At 48.0% G+C, this 22500-nt stretch overlaps 1 protein-coding gene across 1 annotated transcript in view; it reads left to right on the top strand.

Annotated features, from left to right (window-relative positions):
• Nucleotides 1-6126: 6126 nt before the first annotated feature.
• The window catches only part of snx13 (sorting nexin 13), a gene marked incomplete at its 3' end in the record, with an annotated part of 51944 nt that continues 35570 nt past the window's right edge, over nt 6127-22500 (top strand). The window contains exons 1-4 of the mRNA XM_080525632.1: nt 6127-6221; nt 19282-19394; nt 20031-20133; nt 20628-20717. Coding sequence (XP_080381758.1) covers nt 6210-6221; nt 19282-19394; nt 20031-20133; nt 20628-20717 — 318 coding nt within the window. The 5' untranslated portion in view covers nt 6127-6209. The remainder of the gene's footprint in view (nt 6222-19281; nt 19395-20030; nt 20134-20627; nt 20718-22500) is intronic.

Genomic DNA, 22500 nt, shown 5'->3' with positions numbered 1-22500 from the left:
GTCTCTCTGTCTCTCTCTCTCTCTCTCTCTCTCTCTCTCTCTCTCAATTCAATTCAATTCAATTCAACAGGCTTTATTGGCATGACGTTTTACAAGTGTTGCCAAAGCACAATCACAGATATGACGAACAACAACATAACAACATAATATCAATGACATGAAAAAATAAATAAAAATAATATAAATAAAATAAAGCAGGTGGTGCAGAGAATAAAACATGGCATACTGTATGTATGTCCTACTGGTTGTCCCTTTTCTTGTGACAGGAATTGACATATTTTGCAGCCAAAACTGCACATTCTTTCTGTTCCCCCAGAAGGGCTGGTAATCTTTCCCTTTCTGTCATACTTCGGAATTCTGGGAAATTAGTTTCAAATTTTGGGAAGAACTCCTCTCTAATATTTGTGTAGTTTTTACATTGTGTTAAGAAGTGTAACTCTGTCTCTATAGCTCCGTCATCACAGTGACAGCACAGCCTCTCCTCTCTGGGCAGCCAGGTTTGTCTGTGTCTGCCCTTCTCTATTGCCAGACTATGATCGCTCTCTCTCTCTCTCTCTCTCTCTCTCTCTCTCTCTCTTTCTTTCTCTCTCTCTTTCTCCCTCTCTCTATCTCTCTCTGTCTCTCTGTCTGTCTCTCTCTCTCTCTCTCTCTTTCTCCCTCTCTCTCTCCCTCTCTCTCTCTCTCTCTCTCTTCAATTAAATTAAATGAGCTTTATTGGCACAATAAGACATTATCTGACATTGCCAGAGCAAAGATATAAGAACTTATTTAAGTTATGACAGAACAGAACAGAACAGATGATGAATACATGACAGAAATGACAGGAGTAAATGGACTGACTTATATAGCTATGCCTTTATCCAAAGCGCTTTACAACGGCCTCTCATTCACCCATTCACACACACATTCACACACCAATGGCGGCAAGCTACCATGCATGGCACCGGCCCGCTCACTGGGAGCAATTTGGGGTTCAGTGTCTTGCCCAAGGACACTTCGACATGTGGCCAGCCGGGGCTCGAACCGCCGATCTGACGACCTTGTGATCATTAGGCGGCGGCTCTACCTCCTGAGACACAGCCGCCCCGAGTAGCAGTTTACAAATAACAGGAACATTCTATTTGGTTTGTTATTCCAATAGCTGCTCCTAACGTTGTGGAAAGATACATATATGTGTGGGTCTCAATCAATCAGATAAGATACATACTGTATACGGTATATGTGGGTATCTTGATTTTTTAATTTATTTGTCTGCTTGTGTTCCAAATTCATTGTTGTTGTTTATAATTTGGGTAAAGAATGTTGCTCTTGTTTCTGCCTATGTGTTGCAGTGTAATAATAATAATAATAATGATAATAATAACTTTTATTTGTAGAGCACTTTTCCTGCAAACGTTGCAGCAGTGTAGGAGACCCCCCCCCACCTCCCCCTCACCCCTGACTAGCCTCCCCTCCTCCGTCCAGCCTCCCCTCCCCCACCTCCCCCTCACCCCTGACTAGCCTCCCCTCCTCCGTCCAGCCCCCCTCCACCTCCCCCTCACCCCTGACTAGCCTCCCCTCCTCCGTCCAGCCCCCCCCCACCTCCCCCTCACCCCTGACTAGCCTCCCCTCCTCCGTCCAGCCTCCCCTCCTCCGTCCAGCCCCCCCTCCTCCGTCCAGCCCCCCCTCCTCCGTCCAGCCCCCCTCCCCCCCACCTCCCACTCACCCCTGACTAGCCTCCCCTCCTCCGTCCAGCCTCCCCTCCCCCACCTCCCCCTCACCCCTGACTAGCCTCCCCTCCTCCGTCCAGCCCCCCCCCACCTCCCACTCACCCCTGACTAGCCTCCCCTCCTCCGTCCAGCCTCCCCTCCTCCGTCCAGCCCCCCCTCCTCCGTCCAGCCCCCCCTCCTCCGTCCAGCCCCCCCCACCTCCCCCTCACCCCTGACTAGCCTCCCCTCCTCCGTCCAGCCCCCCCTCCTCCGTCCAGCCCCCCCTCCTCCGTCCAGCCCCCCCCCACCTCCCCCTCACCCCTGACTAGCCCCCCCTCCTCCGTCCAGCCCCCCTCCCCCCCACCTCCCCCTCACCCCTGACTAGCCTCCCCTCCTCCGTCCAGCCCCCCCTCCTCCGTCCAGCCTCCCCTCCTCCGTCCAGCCCCCCTCCCCCTCCTCCGTCCAGCCCCCCTCCTTTCCTGCGTGTCTTTTTTAACCCCATAACCTCCTGGTGATCCTCATCAGCTCACCACCCAGTTCTGTTCCTCCTCTCCTGTCACTGTACTGGTCTTTTACACTATCATCCTTTTACACTATCATCCTTTTACACTCTCATCCTTTTACACTATCATCCTTTTACACTATCATCCTTTTACACTATCATCCTTTTACACTATCATCCTTTTACACTATCATCCTTTTACACTATCATCCTTTTACACTCTCATCCTTTTACACTATCATCCTTTTACACTATCATCCTTTTACACTCTCATCCTTTTACACTATCATCCTTTTACACTATCATCCTTTTACACTATCATCCTTTTACACTATCATCCTTTTACACTATCATCCTTTTACACTATCATCCCATCACTTTGACCTTTTCATTTCTTCTGTTCTTCCTTTTCCCTCCCCCCTCCCTCCCTCCCTCCCTCCCTCCCTCCCTCCCCCCCTCCCTCCCTCCCTCCCTCCTTCCCTCCCTCCTTTTTCTTTTACCTCCGTTCTCATCCCTATTCCTTCCTTCCTGTTCACGTTCCCCTGCTTCTCTCCATACTGTCCTTCTTCCTCTCATCTCTCTCTCTCTCTCTGTCTCTCTCTCTCTGTCTCTTCTCTCTCTCTGTCTCTCTCTCTCTGTCTCTTCTCTCTCTGTCTCTCTCTCTGTCTCTCTCTCTCTCTCTCTGTCTCTCTCTCTCTGTCTCTTCTCTCTCTGTCTCTCTCTCTGTCTCTCTCTCTCTCTCTGTCTCTCTCTCTCTGTCTCTTCTCTCTCTCTCTCTCTGTCTCTCTCGCTGTCTCTCTGTGTCTCTCTCTGTCTCTTCTATTAATTAACAGTTCCATATCCTCTGGGTGTGTGCCTGATCATTTCAAACATGCCATCATCCAACCTCTCCTGAAAAAAACAGGCCTTGATCCTCTAGTCCACAGTAATTACCGGACAATCTCCAAACTCCCATTCATTTCGAAGGTCCTGGAAAAAGTTGTTTGTAACCAACTTTTAAAATTTCTTGACAATAACAAGTTGTTTGATAAATTTCAGTCTGGCTTCCGTCAGAAGCACAGCACCGAGACTGCACTTCTTAGAGTGTCGAGTGACATCATTATGAGGGCTGATGTCGGAGAGTGCTCAGTGCTGCTGCTGCTTGACCTAAGCGCAGCATTTGACACTATTGACCACGACATCCTTTTAAATAGGCTCCAACGGTGGGTGGGTTTAGATGGGGTAGCTCTGAAATGGTTTTCGTCCTATCTGTCAGGGAGAAGTGTGGCTGTCGCTATCGACAGCTATGTCTCCTCCACATCTCCCTTGGCCTGTGGGGTCCCCCAGGGTTCAATCCTTGGTCCAATCCTGTTCTCCCGAGTCTACATGTTACCCCTTGGTGCTCTTATTAATAGTTTTGATGGCATATCCTATCACTGTTATGCAGATGATACGCAATTATATGTTTCTTTTAAACCAAGTGATCTCAGCAAACTCACCATCTTACATGACTGTATTGCTGGAATAAATAATTGGATGGCACAAAACTTCCTACAGTTAAATGCAGATAAAACTGAGATACTAGTTATAGGCCCTGAGAGTACCTCGAATGAAATTCGGCGGTCCCTCGGTTCATTGGCATCCAATGTAAGTAACACCGCCAAAAATCTGGGAGTCTTTTTTGATAGCCACTTGAATTTTGAATACCATGTAAAAAAGGTCACACAGTCATGTTTCTACCATCTTCGCAATATCGCAAAAATCAAACCAATCCTTACTTCTCAAGACCTCGAAAAAATCATGCACGCATTTATCTCCTCACGTCTAGACTACTGTAACGGACTCTACTCTATCCTCAGCCGCTCTTCTATTAACCGACTACAATTAGTACAAAACACAGCTGCCAGAATTTTCACTAACACACATCGCAGAGCTCATATAACCCCGGTTTTGGCCGCTCTTCACTGGCTACCCGTTAAATCCAGAATTGATTTTAAAATCCTTTTAATAACTTATAAGGCATTACACGGGCTGGCCCCTCTCTATATCTCGGAATTATTACAGGCAAAGCCCAATGTGAGATCTCTCAGGTCCTCGGACAAGGGCCTCCTGGTCATACCCTCGACCAACCTCAGAACCAAGGGTGACCGAGCTTTTGTAGTAGTGGCTCCCACACTGTGGAAGGCCCTCCCAGTGTCGATAAAGAATGCTCAATCTGTTAATTGTTTTAAGAACTTGTTAAAAACACACCTGTTTCGTTTGCACTTTATTCTATGATATTTTCACCTGACCCACTTCTATAGGTCATTGTTTTGTTTTATCTCTTGTTTTATTGCTCTTATGCCCTTATGTGCCTTGTGTTAACTTGTTTTTACCTGATTGTTTTTATGTGATGTCCACTGTACAGCACTTTGTAACTCTGTTTTGAAAGGTGCTTTATAAATAAAATTTACTTACTTACTTACTTCTCTCTCTGTCTCTCTCTCTGTCTCTCTGTCTCTTTGTCTCTGTCTCTGTCTCTCACTCTGTCTCTCTCTCACTGTCTCTCTCTCTGTCTCTGTCTCTCACTCTCTCTGTGTGTGTGTCTCTGTCTCTCTCTCTCTGTCTCTCTCTCTCTCTGTCTCTCTCTCTCTCTCTGTCTCTCTCTCTCTCTCTCTCTCTCTCTCTCTCTCTCTCTCTCTGTCTGTCTGTCTCTCTCTGTCTCTCTCTCTCTCTCTCTCTCTCTCTCTGTCTCTCTGTCTCTCTCTCTGTCTCTGTCTCTCACTCTCTCTCTGTGTGTGTGTGTGTCTCTGTCTCTCTCTCTCTCTGTCTCTCTCTCATCCCCCTCTCTCTCTCTTGTCTGATGCAAGGTAACTGGTCAACAATAACATTGTCATGACCTAAACCTCCACAAGGGGGCAACCGTGTCAGCATCCTGCAGGAAAGCCAATCCAATGTATAACATGTCATGCGATGACTGCACTTAAGTAACGTGGAACCAGCTTTGTTGTAATGCCATCGGTCATTGTCCAGAGTGACATGTATGATGCACCACCAGTTGCACATGAATGATGTAGTCAATTAGTTCATTCAAATTGTACTCTGTATTGCGTTATGTTTTGTAATCCAATTAGCATGGACAATGTTGACAGTGAGATACGTTTCATATTGCGTACAACGAGGTTGAGTTTATTCTACAACTGTACTGAACTCAACTGTACTGAAGCCTAACTAACTACAGAGGGTGCAAAGTTAAAGTATAGTCATAGCATGTAAGAAAACGTCACGGCGACACAATCGTTAACCACTCTATTTTTATTTGGTGTTACTAATGATCTATTCGCGTCCATCGTGATTGACAGGTCAGAGTTGTAGATGGAATGTTTATGGAATTAACTACATGTTAGGCTACTCTACGTCTACATTTGTGAGTCTGCAAACTAACTCATTATGTGCTTTCTCAGAAATTCTGACTTTTTATCTCAGAAATTCTGACTTTTTATCTCAGAAATTCTGACTTTTTTCTCAGAAATTCTGACTTTTTATCTCAGAAATTCTGACTTTTTATCTCAGAAATTCTGACTTTTTATCTCAGAAATTCGGACTTTTTATCTCAGAAATTCTGACTTTTTATCTCAGAATATAACCCCCGCCCCCTAAAAAACTTGTGTTGGTGGCCCTAATACTCTTCCGTACGTTAACCACTCTATTTTTATTTGGTGTTACTAATGATCTATTCGCGTCCATCGTGATTGACAGGTCAGAGTTGTAGATGGAATGTTTATGGAATTAAACAACACAGACAGTCACGGGGTGTGTTGCCCTGCGTCACAGCATGTCCAGCCAATCGGAGAGCGGTCACGGGGTGTGTTGCCCCGCGTCACAGCACGTCCAGCCAATCGGAGAGCGCCGTGGAGGAGAGGGGCGCTCGAGACGTGAACCTCCAACATGGCGTCTCTGCGAGGAGAACACGGAGACTGGGGACACAACCGCTTTTAAAGGAGATAAATAGATCCACATTCCTCATTGTACCATGTGGTGGGGTTAGCCGCTTTTAAACGATGTTCGCAGAGGTAAGTTCACCGTATACCTTATATCTACACGCGCTGCAGAGAGAGGCCACTCGTTGTGTTTGTCCGGTGGACGGTGACAGTCTGGTGACAGCAGCAGCAGCTAGCCAGGCTAGTGTTAGCATCAGCAGGTAAACACACCCGGGCATCTGCCGGTCAGTCACACAGAGAGGATTACCCTCACTAACACGCTGCTCTCCGGATGTCCTGCATGTCTCTGGGCTGAACGAGCCGCTGCAGGTTCAGGTTGTTAATAAGCGACGTTATGCGTTTAGATTCTGATTATGTACCGAAGATTAACACTGTTAACTACAGCCATAACGCGACGGGCTCAGGTGAGATGGGCTGTGTGTGTGTGTGTGTGTGTGTGTGTGTGTGTGTGTGTGTGTGTGTGTGTGTGGTGTGTGTGTGTGTGTGTGGGTGTGTGTGTGGTGTGTGTGTGTGTGTGTGTGTGTGTGTTGTGTGTGTGTGTGGTGTGTGTGTGTGTGTGTGTGTGTGTGTGTGGGTGTATGTGTGGGTGTGTGTGTGTGTGTGTGAGGGGGGGGGGAATTCGGAATGAATGACTTAGCCGGCTATTAGCTTTTCGATGTCAGTTGTTGCCTCTACAACGCAATGTTTTGTCAGCAGATTCGGTTAGGATTGGGTTCATCCTCTCCCTGTGTCGTGTGTTTAAACAGTTTGTTGTCCTTTCAGCTGCTCATTGCTCAAGTTTTGTCAGTGTGGAGGGTGTCAGTCTGTCTGTCTGTCTGTCTGTCTAGTGTGGAGGGTGTCAGTCTGTCTGTCTGTCTGTCTGTCTGTCTGTCTGTCAGTCTGTCTAGTGTGGAGGGTGTCAGTCTGTCTGTCTGTCTGTCTGTCTCTCAGTCAGTCTGTCTGTCTGTCCAGTGTGGAGGGTGTCAGTCTGTCTGTCTGTCTGTCTGTCTGTCTCTCAGTCAGTCTGTCTGTCTGTCCAGTGTGGAGGGTGTCAGTCTGTCAGTCTGTCTGTCCAGTGTGGAGGGTGTCAGTCTGTCAGTCTGTCTGTCTGTCCAGTGTGGAGGGTGTCAGTCTGTCTGTCTGTCTGGTGTGGAGGGTGTCAGTCAGTCAGTCTGTCTGTCTGTCCAGTGTGGAGGGTGTCAGTCTGTCTGTCTGTCTGTCTGGTGTGGAGGGTGTCAGTCAGTCTGTCTGTCTGTCTGTCTGTCGAGTGTGGAGGGTGTCAGTCTGTCTGTCTGTCAGTCTGTCCAGTGTGGAGGGTGTCAGTCTGTCAGTCTGTCTGTCTGTCCAGTGTGGAGGGTGTAAGTCTGTCTGTCTGTCTGTCCAGTGTGGAGGGTGTCAGTCTGTCTGTCTGTCTGTCTGTCTGTCTGGTGTGGAGGGTGTCAGTCTGTCTGTCTAGTGTGGAGGGTGTCAGTCTGTCAGTCAGTCTGTCTGTCTGTCCAGTGTGGAGGGTATTGCCCTCCATGATTATGCAAAGTCACTTGTTGTTCACATCTGGAACAGAGTCAGTCAGACTCACAGTGGCGTCTGGTAATGATTCTGTCTAGTTATATCAATCCCATGTCATAAACGTACTGTTCAAATGACAGAGATACGTGGGGATGGGCAGACCCATTTCTGATATTCAACATATTTGAGTAGGCTCTGTATATAGAGGAGTATTCCAGCCAACCAAGATCCACTTTGAAGTGACTTTTAATGAGACAGTCTGTCCACACAGTCTGTCCACTGTCCCAGCCCTACTGTCCACGACTGTTCTGACAGCGTTGCTGACTCTGCTCGTCTGACTCTGGTCGTCTGACTGGCTGTCTGAGTTGTGAATATTCTTTCATGACACGTGGTTGAGGTTGCAAAGCTGTAGGCTTGATTATGGGTTTGTGTGTGTCTTTTGCATAGACAGATACCTTATCTTCACGGAATGTTGCCCTGTCAGTTTATCTGCTCAACCCCATCGCCCGTAAATCAGCATCCAGAGTTGCCATTAGCAACGTACTATTAGGCTACATTTTCTAGTGAGTTATGTGAGCCGCAACGTGTTTCAATCGTAGGTGTCGACACTGTTGTCACCAAGGCCGGCGGTAGCTCTGGGCAGGGGTGGGCTCAGCCCGTCTCGCCCACCTGATCAAAAGTTACATGTTTTCTTCTTCTGAATTGTTGATATTCCCTGGGCGTGTTTGAACGTTTAACGTCATATTTGTATATACTGTTGGTCCATATTAGGGGTGGGCATCAATGATCGATAATTGATCGATAAGGATCTTGGTCGATCACAAAATATTTTGATCGATAATCATTATTATTATTATATTATATATATTTTTTGAATAATAATAATGGAAATTAGTTTGTCTACGTGTCACCAGATTGCGTTCGTCTCTCACCCCTGAACATGTTAACATTATCATCTTTCTGAACAAGAACCAGTAGGCCTGCCGCCTACAGTCTCTCGCTGGAGTTTAAATTTAAGTTAAGCTGGACGCTCTTAAGGACACTAACGTTTTCAGTCATCCTCCTATTTGTGATTAACTGTTTTTTTACTGCTCCTATGGTGAGTTACTTATTTTCTATATTTTTATTTATAACGTAAAATGTGTTTTTAAGTTAAACAATTTAGGCTACTCACTGCCTTGTTTAAGAGGATTGTTATCTGACTGTAGTGTCTAGTTTGAATGTGAATGAATGAATGTGTGCAATAGCAACACAAATAAAGTTTTTCCCCCAAGGAAAACATGCTTGTTATTTCTGCCCTAGTTTTTTTAATTTAAATTTTTTTATGAAAAAAAAGCTTATCGATTAATCGATAATTGATCGTTAATTCTTGCGATTATTGAAAAATAAATGTTGATCGTTTGCCCAGCCCTAGTCCATATACGATGTCTATTGATTTTGCGCTGGCATAGTCAGTCACCCACGGTGTTGGTTCTGGAACCAGGCCTGGTTGTCACTTGTTGTCACCGGTGTAAAATGACCCTGTGACCCGGTCCAATACAGCTCATCTCTTCTTCAACCGGCGAGGGAAGGATTTAGTCTGTTCCTACATCCATTGACCTTTGACCCACTATCTAGGCCGGTATCACAGAGGAGGAGGAGGAGGAGGAGGAGGTGTCCAAGTCACTCCCCGATGTCCCCACTCTGGTGTGTCACACGTCTAAATCTGTCTGGCCACACTACGTAGGTGTGGGCCCCGCCCGACTTGTCTCCTGGTGATGGTGTGTGTGATGGAACCATAATAGTGTATGAAGCTGGGAAGCCATACCGGTGTTGTGTGACAGTGAGTGTGTCCAGAAGAGCCGATCCCACTGTGGCCACACTCCAATTGGCTCCTTCCACCCCCCCTCCCCCCCCACCCCCCTCCCCCCCCACCCCCCCTCCCGCGACTCCTCTTACTGTAGTTGCCATGCTGTCAGTGATTATTTTCCTCTCCCAGTCAATTTCCTTAGCCAACATATGTTGTTGTTGTTGTTGTTGTTGTTGTTGTTGTTGTTGTTGTTGTCGTCGAACAGAATAGACCAGCTGAAGTGAGAAGGGTGCTTTTGGGTTTGTGTACTAGACTAACACACACACACACACACACACACACACACACACACACACACACACACACACACACACACACAGACCGGTGGCTGTATTCCATTGCTCCTGTGAGGTAAATCTCATTAGGGTGTCTTAATCAAAGCTTAGGGACAATGTGAGGCAGAGGATGACACCACTCACGACAGCAGCTTGTCAAAAACACCACACTGACGGTGAAATGGCCACTGTCGGGGAGAGAGGCCAGGGAGGTGGAGAGGAGAGGAGAGGAGATGAGAAAAGAGGAGTAGAGAGGAGAAGAGAGGAGAAGAGAAGAGAAGAGGAGAGCAGAGCAGAGCAGGATGACTTCTCAGTAGAGAAAGAGACATCCTCAGGATCCAGTGTAGGACACTATGATGGGTGGCCCAGTTCCATTTTGGCCTCTGGCTCCATCTCCTAGCTACTAGACCTACCTGTGTTTCCAATCCAGACCTATCTGAACTGGATTGTCTGAGGTTTTCCACACCACAAAACGTCCTCATGTCTAACCCGAAGGCCTAGGTTATTTACTCCACACCATCTACTGTGTAGGCCTAGACCTTAAACCCTAACCTAACCGTAACCCTAACCCTTCATAGTCTGTGCTTAAGAAGAAGAATGCATTATAACCCTTCTCCTCTCGACTCCTCTCCTCTCTTCTCTTCTCCTCTCTTTTCCTCTCCTCTCCTCTCCTCTCCTCTCCTCTCCTCTCCTCTCTTCTCTTCTCTTCTCCTCCCCTCTCCTCTCTCCTGCTTTCTCCCAGGCTTAAAGCAGCTCTCAGGAGGGGAGCTTTAATGGGTTGGCTTAACCCCTTGGTTTCGCTGACCTGGGACAGAGTTATCTTCGCTGGCCAGGGTCACATGTAAGCTGTGCCTGTGCTCCTTACGCACAGATCTAGGATCAGCTTGACACCCCCCCCCCCCCCCCCCCTCAACACACACAAACACATTCTCCAATCCTAGCCCTGTACTTAGCTGTGCCCCGGCTCCACTATGACGCGTGAGGACTGGCGTTGTGATAACCCTGTCGCTGATAGGTGTGTGTGTGTGTGTGTGTGTGTGTGTGTGTGTGTGTGTGTGTGTGTGTGTGTGTGTGTGTGTGTGTGTGTGGCTGGAATCAAGGACGTCAGCTAGCTGCTACGCACCTCATGAATGCAGAAAAGGCCTGCTTATCCCCGTCAAGTGTTTAAGCCCTTGGAGTATGTACAGCTGAAGTTGCCCCCAACGTGTGTGTGTCTGTCTGTCTGTCTGTCTGTCTGTCTGTCTGTGTCTGTCTGTCTGTCAAACAACAGAGAGAGCAAAGGCAGATAAGAGTGACTGTATAGTGTCTGAGCACTGTGCAGGCAGTCACTGGGCTGTTGTTTGAGTGTGTGATGAAGGATACTTGTAGACCGAGTATGTGTGTGAAGGGCAGAATGAAAAAAGAGAGAAAGACAGACAGAGAGAGAGAGAGAGAGGGGGGGGAGAACTTCTTCTATTCAAGCGTCGACGAGTCACTGATTACAAACTTCTGCTGCTGAGGGTTTATGAAGTTCAATAGGGGTTAGGCTAGGTTGATCTCTGCTGGTTGTTGGAGCTGTGTGTGTGTGTGTGTGTGTGTGTGTGTGTGTGTGTGTGTGTGTGTGTGTGTGTGCGTGCGTGTGCGCGCGTGTGTGTGTGTGTGTGTGTGTGTGAGTCTGTCTGTCTGTCTGTCTGTCTGTCTGTCTGTGTCTGTCTGTGTGCATGCATGCTTGCATTAATGCCTGTTTGAACGTGCGTACACAAGTGTATATGTGGGTGTGTTTGTGCGTGTCTGCATGCCTGTGTTTGAGCGCACACAAATATGTGGGTGTCTAATACCCACTCCTTTATTAGGAACACCTGCACACCTTCTCATTCATTCAGGTGGTGTGTATGTGTGTGTGTGTGTGTGTGTGAGTCTGTCTGTCATTCAGGTGGTGTGTAACAGTGTGGGACATGTTGTCTTGCCACACTTTGGGCCCGTTAACACCAATCAATCAGCGCTTGAATGCCACAGCCTATTCGAGCTGACCATGTGTGCGTCACTTCATGGGCACAATGTTCCCATCTTCTAATGGCTACTTCCAGCACGATAACACACCGTGTCACAGAGCAAAAGCAATCTCAAACTACTTCCATGAACACGACAAGAGTTCAGTGTTCTTCAGGGGCCTTCCGGTCACTGGATCTGAATCCAATAGAACTTTGGTATGTGGTACACAGTTTGATTCACAGTTTGAAACTCCCCCTGAAAAATCTGCAGGAATTCATGGACCAGCATCATGTCATGGACCAGAATCTCAAAGGAATCTTTGCCAACATCAATGCCACAAAGAATTGAGGCTGTTTTGAGAGCAAAGGGAGGCCCTACTTAGGGTTGCATTCTCATACGTTTGGGAAAGTTTCTGACAATTTTCCATATAGGTTTGACATTATAGAAACTGTGGAAATTGTCAGAAAGTTTCCCAAACTTACAGGAATTTTGCAACCCCAGCCCTACCAACTATTGGTGTAGTGTTCCTAATAAAGTGTTTGGTGAGTGTGTAGTCTTTACATAAATGAATGTTACATAAGGACAATCCTGCTGAAGCTGGCGGTGATCACTAGAACAGCTGGTGTGTGTTAATACCCTCCTGTAAGCTGTCATAAAGACTCTGTGTGTGTGTGTGTGTGTGTGTGTGTGTGTGTGTGTGTGTGTGCATGCATGCATGTGTGTTGGATGTGCGTCTATGTAGAGCTGCTACAGCCGCTACACCACTAGAAGTGACAGCACTGACACACACACACACACACACACACACACACACACACACACACACACACACACACACACACACACTGTGTCTGATGTCATAGGGCAAGCACTTCCATCTAACCTCTTAAGTTAAGTACTCTCTACCAATCCACAGCATTTAGAGTATCTGTACAGCAAGTGTGTGTGTGTGCGGGGGGGTACAAATGTCTCCAATGACATTTGACCCCCTTGGTAGCGTGTGTGTGTGTGTGTGTGTGTGTGTGGTGGAATGAATCTGTCTCACAGTGTTAGACCCCTGGCTTAGAGAATAGGCTCTGGCTAGCAGTTGCGATGTGAACGGCACCCGGGAGATTGGTGTCAGCCAACACTGTTTTTAATTCAAGTGTCAGGACGTACTGTAAGCCTACAGAGATTGTATCGCGTGTGTGTGTGTGTGCATAGACATAGTTGCCTGGAGTTACAGCTCCGTTGTAATAAACACTGAGAGGATGGAGCTTCACATTAGACACACACACACACACACACACACACACACACACACACCCACACACACACACCTAATAACTTCCACCCTGGTACAGGGCCAGCGGCTCTATAATGCTTTCTTATCTGTTCGGAAGTGTGTATTTATACAGGCTTACATGCAGGCCTGGCAACCACAGAGTTCTAGGAGTATATTAGAAACCTGGACGGTTACTGTGTGTTAGCGTAGCCTGTTAGCCTGCTAGCTTCCCTCCGTCACCCCTAGCAGAGCAGAGCAGAGCTAGCCTGGTCCCTGAGGTCGCTGCGGCCCGGATGCTAGGAGGCTAGTAGCCTACATGTCTGGGAGTTGGGATTTGAGTGTCCTCTTGTGTATAGTTGTGTGTGTGTGCGTGTGAGCGTTATGGCAGTGCGTGTGTGCGAGCGTGACCGTGTGTGTTGGTCCAGGCTTTGTGCTTGGGCTCACACACACACACACGCACACACACTCACACACACTCACACACACACACACACACTCACACACACACACACACAGCTGTGACTGACTAGGCTGTTCTCCATCACCACCGCCAGGCCCTTTTGTCTCAGCGTCTCTGTGTTGTGAAAGAGGGAGCAGCGGGTTCCGTCACATTCTAGATCCTCTCTGCTGTGGCGGGCCTCCCGGCGCTGTGAGTCACCATGCTCCTGTGTCTTGTCTGCTCCGGCCGCTAGCCTGCCTGCCGCTAGCCCGTGCTCCACCGGTTCCTCTGTCCCCGTCTATGGCCTCACGTCACCTAGCGTTAGCGTCCTAGCCTATGGTATGTGCGTCTCTGTCTTGAACGGAGACGGTAGTGTACGTGTTGGTATGTGTTGTTCACTGGGTGGTCGGTCGTCTGTCTGTCTGTCTGTCTGTCTGTCTGTCGGGCCTCGGCCTCATTATCTGTGTCAGTGTTGTGGAATGTCGTTCGGTTGGTTTCGTTGGAGGTTTTTTTGTTCCAACCGACGTGGTTAACTTTAGAAACTAATTCCTAGCAGCGGTGAGAGGAGAGGAGAGTAGAGCATTGTGAGGCTCCGAGAGGTGTGTGTGTGTGTGTGTGTGTGTGTGTGTGTGTGTGTGTGTGTGTGGGTGTGTGTGGGGCGTTGTGTAGAATCGGTGGCCTAGTTTCCTCCCTCGACTGCACCTGGAGAGACTCTGTGTCCCTGCGGTACAGAGCTACACACACACACACACGTAAGCACACAACACACACAGTCATACACACACACACACACACACACACACACACGTATACACACGTAAGCAAACGCACGGATACAAGCACAGACACACTCCAGAATGCCAAACTCCAAGGGCTTAAACACTTGACGGGGATAAGCAGGCCTTTTCTGCTTTCATGAGGTGTGTAAGCAACTAGCTGACGTCCTTGACTCCAGCCACACACATGCACACACGCACACACACGCACACACACGCACACCTGTTCAGTCCCTGTCCTGGCTCTGAACAGTGTTGGGTCTGCAGGTGAAGCCTACCTGTCTGTGGTGAAGCCTACCTGTCTGTGGTGAAGCCTACCTACCTGTCTGTGGTGAACCACGGCCAAGTCCGATGCGTCAGGCAAACCAGCCCTTTCAAGCATCGGGAGGGGGGCGGGGGGGGGGCGGAAGCGCTGCCCTGGGTCTGGGAACGCGATTAGTTCATTTAAGGACACCCCCTCCCTCCCTCCCCCCCTCCCACCCACACCTCCCTCCCCACGGCCGGCTTTAGCTGTCAGCCTGGATATCTCTGTCTCCAGGGAAGGGACCCTGTAATGTAGGCTAATGACTGAGGGCTAATGACTGAGGGCTAATGTGACCCTGTTATAGGGTTACGCAACCCGGCGATGGTGCTTCGCAGAGGTGGACCGTCGTAGGACGGTGAGCTCGTAAAAGCGTACGACGGTGAGCGTCGTAAAAGGCGGTGGAACAGACAGAACGACGGAACTGTGGCCCCTGCCTCTGATTGGCTCCGATTACCGTTCCTCGTTCCGTGCCGTTACGACGCGAGCCCCCCGTCCTCCCTCGTCCTCCGATTTCTACCTCCTCCGGCCTCCGCTGATGCTAGCGAGTGAGAAGGCGAGGAGGCCGGAGTTCGCTGTGGTGCCCTGCATGTGTGACTGGGAGCGTTGACTGGGTGGGAATTGCTTATGTAGGCTATTGAGAGAGCTCGCAATGTATGGTAATATATGAGTGGGTTACTGGCAATACGTAGCGCGATAGCCAGAGTTATTCTGTTAGCCTGGTTTACATTTACATTTTTGGCATTTAGCAGACGCCTTATTCCAAAGCGACTTGCAATCGATGCATTTGACTAAGCAAGTGAATCATCAATTCACCAGTTCTAGTAGGAAGAGTAATCTAGCACAAGCCAGGGGCCATTGGCAGTCGTCGTGATAGGAAGAAAGAAAGATAACATTTGGGGGTGGGTTCAGGTTGTGAGTCGTTTAGACCCTCCGCCCTTCCATAGTGAAACCCAGAATTAGCATTAGTGTGCTAGCCTGTTTGTGAGTATTATTATGCCCCTCTATTGTGAAACACTGAGTTAGAGTTAGCTTGATAGCCGCGTTGTAGCCGAGTCATTTAGGCCGTAGGGGACATAGTCAAACCTTGAGTTAACATTAGCATGTTAGCTGTGTTGTGAGTCATTTAGGCCCTAGGGGACATAGTCAAACCTTGAGCTAACGTTAGCCTGTTAGCTGTGTTGTGAGTGATTTAGGCCCTAGGGGACACAGTAAAACCTTGAGCTAGCGTTAGCCTGTTAGCCTTGTTGTGAGTCATTTAGGCCCTAGGCGACAAAGTCAAACCTTGAGCTAGTGTTAGCGTGTGATCCTTGTGAGTGATTTAGGCCCTAGGCCACACAGTCAAACCTTGAGCTAGTGTTAGCGTGTTAGCCTTGTTGTGAGTCATTTAGGCCCTAAGGGGACACAGTAAAAGCTTGAGCTAGCGTTAGCCTGTTTGGGAGACTGGGTCATAGTGCAGCGAGGTCAGCAGTTAGATAGTGTCTGTTTCCTGCCCGGACAATAACAGGAAACCTGACCATGGCACACACACACACACACACACACACACACACACACACACACACACACTCACACACAGAGAGAGAGAGACACACACAGTCTTTTTCTTCCCTCCTGACAACACTACTATAAATCATTTGTTTATAGGCAACTCCTCCCTTCTTTTTCAGGAGAGTGTATTGGCTCAGGTGATCTTCCCTTTAGACGGGTCCTGTCAGAGTGACATCCTCATCAGAGAAGGACAGTGGTCACTGGTCAGTCCTCTGTTACGTTTGACCAATTGACCAATCACGCCCCTGGCGTGCAGCCAGCCTGCTACACTGATCGGGATGCCCCCTCTGAATGATTTATCGGTTAGCCAATCGGGAGTAGCGATCTTGAATCTTGAAACCGAATATTCTTGTTGTTGTTGTTGTTGTTTTCAAAGGGATTCAATGGGAGGGAAAAACTCCCCCCCCCCCCAAAAAAAAAGAAAAAAAACCACTGGCCAGATGCTGTGGGTACTGCGGAATGTACCGCGTGTGTGTCTGGTGAACAGGCTGGTCCTGGCGGGTGTAGAGGAGGACTGTGACAGTGTGTGTCTGGTGAACAGGCTGGTCCTGACGGGTGTAGAGGAGGACTGTGACAGTGTGTGTGTCTGGTGAACAGGCTGGTCCTGACGGGTGTGAAGGAGGACTGTGACAGTGTGTGTGTCTGGTGAACAGGCTGGTCCTGACGGGTGTGAAGGAGGACTGTGACAGTGTGTGTGTCTGGTGAACAGGCTGGTCCTGACGGGTGTGAAGGAGGACTGTGACAGTGTGTGTGTCTGGTGAACAGGCTGGTCCTGACGGGTGTGAAGGAGGACTGTGACAGTGTGTGTGTGGTGAACAGGCTGGTCCTGACGGGTGTAAAGGAGGACTGTGACAGTGTGCGTGTCTGGTGAACAGGCTGGTCCTGACGGGTGCGAATTAGGACTGTGACAGTGTGTGTGTACTGTGTGTGTGTGTGTGTGTGTGTGTGTGTGTGTACAGTGTCGTAATGCTGGAGTTAAGCGGAGGATTCTTCTGCAGCTGTACTCAGTTCAGTACACGGGTGTCATGTTGTTAATGTGGAGGCGGCTGTGTCTCAGGAGGTAGAGCCGCCGTCTAATGATCTCAAGGTGGGCAGATTGGCGGTTCGAGCCCCGGCTGGCCACATGTCGAACTTTGGGCAGATCGGCGGTTTGAGCCCCGGCTGGCCACATGTCGAACTTTGGGCTGATTGGCGGTTTGAGCCCCGGCTGGCCACATTGTCGAAGTGTCCTTGGGCAAGACACTGAACCCCAAAATTGCTCCCAGTGAGCGGGCCGGCGCCTTGCATTAGGGGTGTAACGGATCACGGATAATCCGTGATCCGTACGGATCGCCCCCCACGGTTCGGCACGCATGTGTACCGCGGATCAATTGCAAAATGTAACCAAGTAATAATATTACTTAATATTAGTTAATATCCCTTGTAAATCACAATGTAGAGTTGCCATGAAAAGATAGACGCGACAGTTGCGTGCTTTGTTTTACTCTAAAGCGCAATGATAGGTTGATAATGAAAAAAAAAATCCAGAACAACAAGGCTGCGTTCGGAAATTCGCTCTGGAATCTGATCAGCATTCATGGAACGCCTCTTGTCCAATCAAATTACTTGGTCCCTTTATGACGTCGGACCCAGTGTGCTCTCCGGCACTCTCAGAGCAAATTTACGAACGCAGACCAAGTGTATCATGGCGAGTGCTGGTAATGTTGGCGACGGAGAAGAACTCGAAATGCCTCCCTCGTCATTTAAATCCCATGTATGGGAGCACTTTGGCTTCTCTGTCAATTATAACAATGACGGACAGTGTCATTGGAAGTGTGGTCGATAAAAAAGTTACGGTGTTTAAGCGTTGTGCAACGAGAAAGTCGTACGAGCGTGGCCACACATTTGCCGCGACATCACCCTGGTGTGTTGACGGGAGGCACAAAAAAGGCAGCGTGACAACTTCTGATAATGTAGCCAATTTTTTCATACCATGTTTAAATTAAGGTTTCACTTTATTATTTAGTTAAAAGTGGCATAAAACATGATTATTTGTCTGCTTTAAAGAGCCCAGTGATTCACTGCTGCAACCAGGTGCCTCCCCCCTCTCTCCTACTGCATCATTTAAGTTGAATGTGTGTTTCTGTTTAATATGTAGCCTAATGTTTGAGTGTAGAATATGTTATGTATGTATATGTATAACCCTATATATATATATATATATATATATATATATGTATATATATACACACACACATATACCAGTTTTGACATCTTGAATGTTGTTGGGTTTTACACAGTAAAAGTGGTGTTTTTACAGAATTCGAGGAAAAAGCTTTTTAATTTTATTTTTATGTTTTGTGTTGATCCGAAAAATTATCCGATCCGTGACTCAAAAACCGTGACACGATCCGATCCGTGAGTTAGGTGATCCGTTACACCTAGGGATGTCCCGATCCGATACTGATATCGGATATTGGCACGATATTGGACCTGAATGCTGGATCGCGGATCGCACCAGAAAAAAAAAAGGCTCCGATCCGATCCTACTGTCACGCGCAGTCAAACGTATGTGTATAAGCGATGAGGGAATGAAAACAGTGAACAGAAACGCGTGTCGCAGAAATGCTTCACGCGTGTCCTATATGCGCTTAAAATGCGCATAGCGCTGTTTGCTTCCGGTTTCATTACAAAGAGGTTAACCCTATATGTGCCTGACGTCTAACAACATTCAAATTACTCTAACTTCATATTTTTTCGGATTTCAATGTATGACACATAATTTGAAAGCTTATGATCCGTAGTTTCAATCCACAACACGTCGCATTTGTTGCTTTAATAAAGGCTGGCAGTCTTTAATTTAACTGTTGTTGGTGTGGACTATATACTGGGGAGGTATTTGTTATTATTCAGGGGTCAAAAAATGTATACAAATATCGGATCGGTATCGGTATCGCAGATACCCGAAGCCCAGGTATCGGTATCGGTATCGGTAGTGAAAAAGTGGGATCGGGACATCCCTAGTTACACCCCTACCTTGCATGGTAGCTTGGTCGCCATTGGTGTGTGAATGTGTGTGTGTGAATGGGTGAATGAGAGGCTGTTGTAAAGCCCTTTGGATAAAGTGCAGTCCATTAAGTGTTAATGTTGACCCTTTCTTTCTGTGTCTGTGTCTGTGTCTGTGTCTGTGTGTGTGTGTGTGTGTGTGTGTGTGTGTGTGTGTCTGTGTGTGTGTGTTCCAGGCCAGCCTGTCCGTCTGGGGATGGGGGGGTCTCGGAGTGGTACTGTTCCTCATCACGTTCGGACCCTTCGCCATCTTCTACCTGGCCTTCTACATCTTCTGCTTCGTTGGAGGGTGAGTTGGAGGAACACGGGGGGGGGGGGGGGGGGGGGAGGAGGCCGGTGGAGGTAGAAATGGGAGGACGGGGGCTCATTGTGATGCGTTAGGCTGTGTGAGTCATTGGTGTCCTTGGTGCTCTGCTGTGTGACTGTCTGGCACGTCAGCCCACGTCCCTGTTCTCAATACGCTTTCTAGTAGAGTGACGTACCAGCGTCACGTTGATCCTGGTGGGTTGAAGTCGTGCTCGCTGTTGAACATGGATCTGGCTTCCGTCTCTCCTCCTCTCCTCCCCTTCTCTCTTCTCTTTTCCTCTCCTGCTCTCCTCTTCTACTCTCCTCCTCTCCTTCTCTCTTCTCTCCTCCTCTCCTCCCCTTCTCTCTTCTCTCCTCCCCTTCTCTCTTCTCTTCTCCTCTCCTGCTCTCCTCTTCTACTCTCCTCCTCTCCTTCTCTCTTATCTTCTCCTCTCCTCCTCTTCTGCTCTCCTCTACTTTCTACTCTCGTCCTCTCCTATCACCCCATCTCCCCTCTCCTCTCCTTCTCTCTTCTCTTCCCCTCTCGTCTCCTCCTCCTTTTCTGCTCTCTTCTTCTACTCTCCTCTCCTCTCCTATCCCCCATCTCCTCTCCTCTCCTCTCCTCTCCTCTCCTCCACAGGGGTTTTGCGGTCACTCTGTTATATGGGAAGACAAACTCAGAGAAACATCTGGAGAAGTGTGAACAGTCCTACCTGCCGGCCACGCAAACGGGTATACTGAAGGTAACACACACACACACACACACTCGCGCACACACACACACACTCGCGCACTCATGTACCTGAGCAAGAGTTAGTCTGTGTTATCAGATTGCAGGTTTACATGGTGTAGAGTGATATGTCATTAATCAATCATGAGATATGAGCATGACACCAAACAACCAGCCAATAGAAGAGTTATCAGATGAGACTTCTCATCCTCATGTGTTCAACCAGGTCTGAAGGAACAACATTGTTCATTTGAGTACGGTAATTATTCCACTCGTATGTCTCTCTTTCTCTCCCTCCCTCCCCTCTCTCTCTCTCTCCCTCCCTCTCTCCCCTCTCTCTCTCTCTCCCCCTCCTCCCTCTCTCCCCCTCCTCCCTCTCTCTCCCTCCTCCCTCCTCTCTCTCCCTCCCTCTCTCCCTCCCTTCTCTCTCTCTCTCCCTCCCTTCCCTCTCTCTCCCTCCCTTCTCTCTCTCTCTCTCTCCCTCCCTTCCCTCTCTCTGTCTCTCAGACGTTGGATGAGATGAAGCTGGAGCTGAAGGCTATAAAGATTGACAGGAGGCTGACCGGCTCCAACTTCATAGATGAGCCACTGCAACAGGTGCGTGTGTGTGTGTGTGTGTGTGTGTGTGTGTGTGTGTGTGTGTGTGTGTGTGTGTCTGTGTGTGTGTGTGTGTGTGTGTGTGTGTGTCTGTGTCTGTGTCTGTGTCTCTGTGTGTGTGTGTGTCTCTCTGTGTCTGTGTCTGTGTCTGTGTGTGTGTGTGTCTGTGTCTGTGTGCGTGTGCGTGTGCGTGTGCGTGCGTGCCAATCAGCACCAGACTTACTGCTTACGTCTCATCTGTGGGCCAATGAACATCAGTTATGCTGCGATCCGCTGACCTAACAGGCCAATCAGCAGCAGCGCTACAATTACTGTGGGCTCTGTGGAAGTTGGCTTACTAACTAGATTGATGCTTCCAGTTGGAGTTTTTTGTTTTTCACTTTTCTTTAACCAGGAAAAGTCTCTTTGAGATTAAAAGTCTCTTTTACAACAGCATCCTGGCCAAGACAAGCAGCAGCACAATTACATTTACATTTTTGGCATTTAGCAGACGGCTTATACAAAAGCGACTTACCACAAACACATTTGACTAAGTAAGTGAATCATCTATCCACCAGGCTTCAGTCTGAAGACTGAAAAGGGGAACAAGCTTGCTTTTCTTATGGACTAAATAGACTAGTCTTGGTGCAACTTTCAGGCCTACTGTGATGGGGTACATGCAGACCGCTAGGATACAATACGAATAGTTTTTGGTAGCGCGCTGTATGCCTGAAGAAGGTCTATGAAAGACCGAAAGCTCGCGCAATAACATCGGATGGCGCATTGGATATGGAAGGAGATTAACTAAGTGACCATCAGAGATAAATCACGGAACCTGTCAACATATTAGGCTACTACTTCGGGACTCGCAGCCAAAGCCAATCACAGAAGCTAGGTAGGCTTACCTGTGTGTGCGCATTAAGCTGTTTATTAATGGATGCAACACGCATATTCACTGCTGTTTGGCTGATTGATTACCCAGTTGAGTCGGTTTTGGAGTGCTGGCGTTATGCTGGTTGGGCAGACTCTCGGTGCTGTGCTTTTTTTATGCTGTCAAATAAGGAATCTCCGCTTTGTCTCTTTGAAGTTGCCGCTGTGAATATGATTGAATTTCCTTTCGGTCCATGGGTGTGTCTTAAATGCACAAATAATGTATTGAAAAGAAATCGCATTCCAGCGACCACTTACCGTATTTTCCGGACTATAAGTCGCATCAGTAAAAAAATGCGTCATGAAGAGGAAACTGCACAATAGCACACAGAACAACAGGCTGAATAGGTGTCCGGTATGTTAACGTAACACATTAACAGTTATTCAGCAACACAATAGCATAAAGAACATACCTGGGAGGCTGAATAGGCTAAATTAACATAACAAGCTAGCGAGTCCAACAAGCAAGTTACCAGTAATCACCAAGCTCCCGGTAATATTTCTTCAGTGGTACAGGAGCAGCATATAGTTGTCACAAGCCCAGAGTGGCCCAGAGCGCCCTCTGGCGGCTGTAGACGGTAGTGTTTACTCCTTGGTTCATGTCAGTCAGTATGAAATTATATATATTTTGATATATAAGTCGCACCTGACTATAAGTTGCAGGACCAACCAAACTATGAAAAAAAGTGTGACTTATAGTCCGGAAAATACGGTATATTCGTGAAATTATGAAGTAGCCTAATTTCGACATGAATATATTGTAGTAGTATAGTATAGGGCTCCATTATTTGAAGTTGGCGGCTCAACAATGTCATTCTGAATCCCGGTTAACCGGAAAAAACCTGGTTAACGGTTTCTCGGTTTCAAAAATTGG

The sequence above is a fragment of the Nansenia antarctica genome, assembly GCF_963989245.1.
Source record: "Nansenia antarctica genome assembly, chromosome: 3".
Taxonomy (NCBI): domain Eukaryota; kingdom Metazoa; phylum Chordata; class Actinopteri; order Argentiniformes; family Microstomatidae; genus Nansenia; species Nansenia antarctica.
Note: the sequence above shows the minus strand (reverse complement) of the source record. Positions and strands in the feature narration are given on the sequence as shown.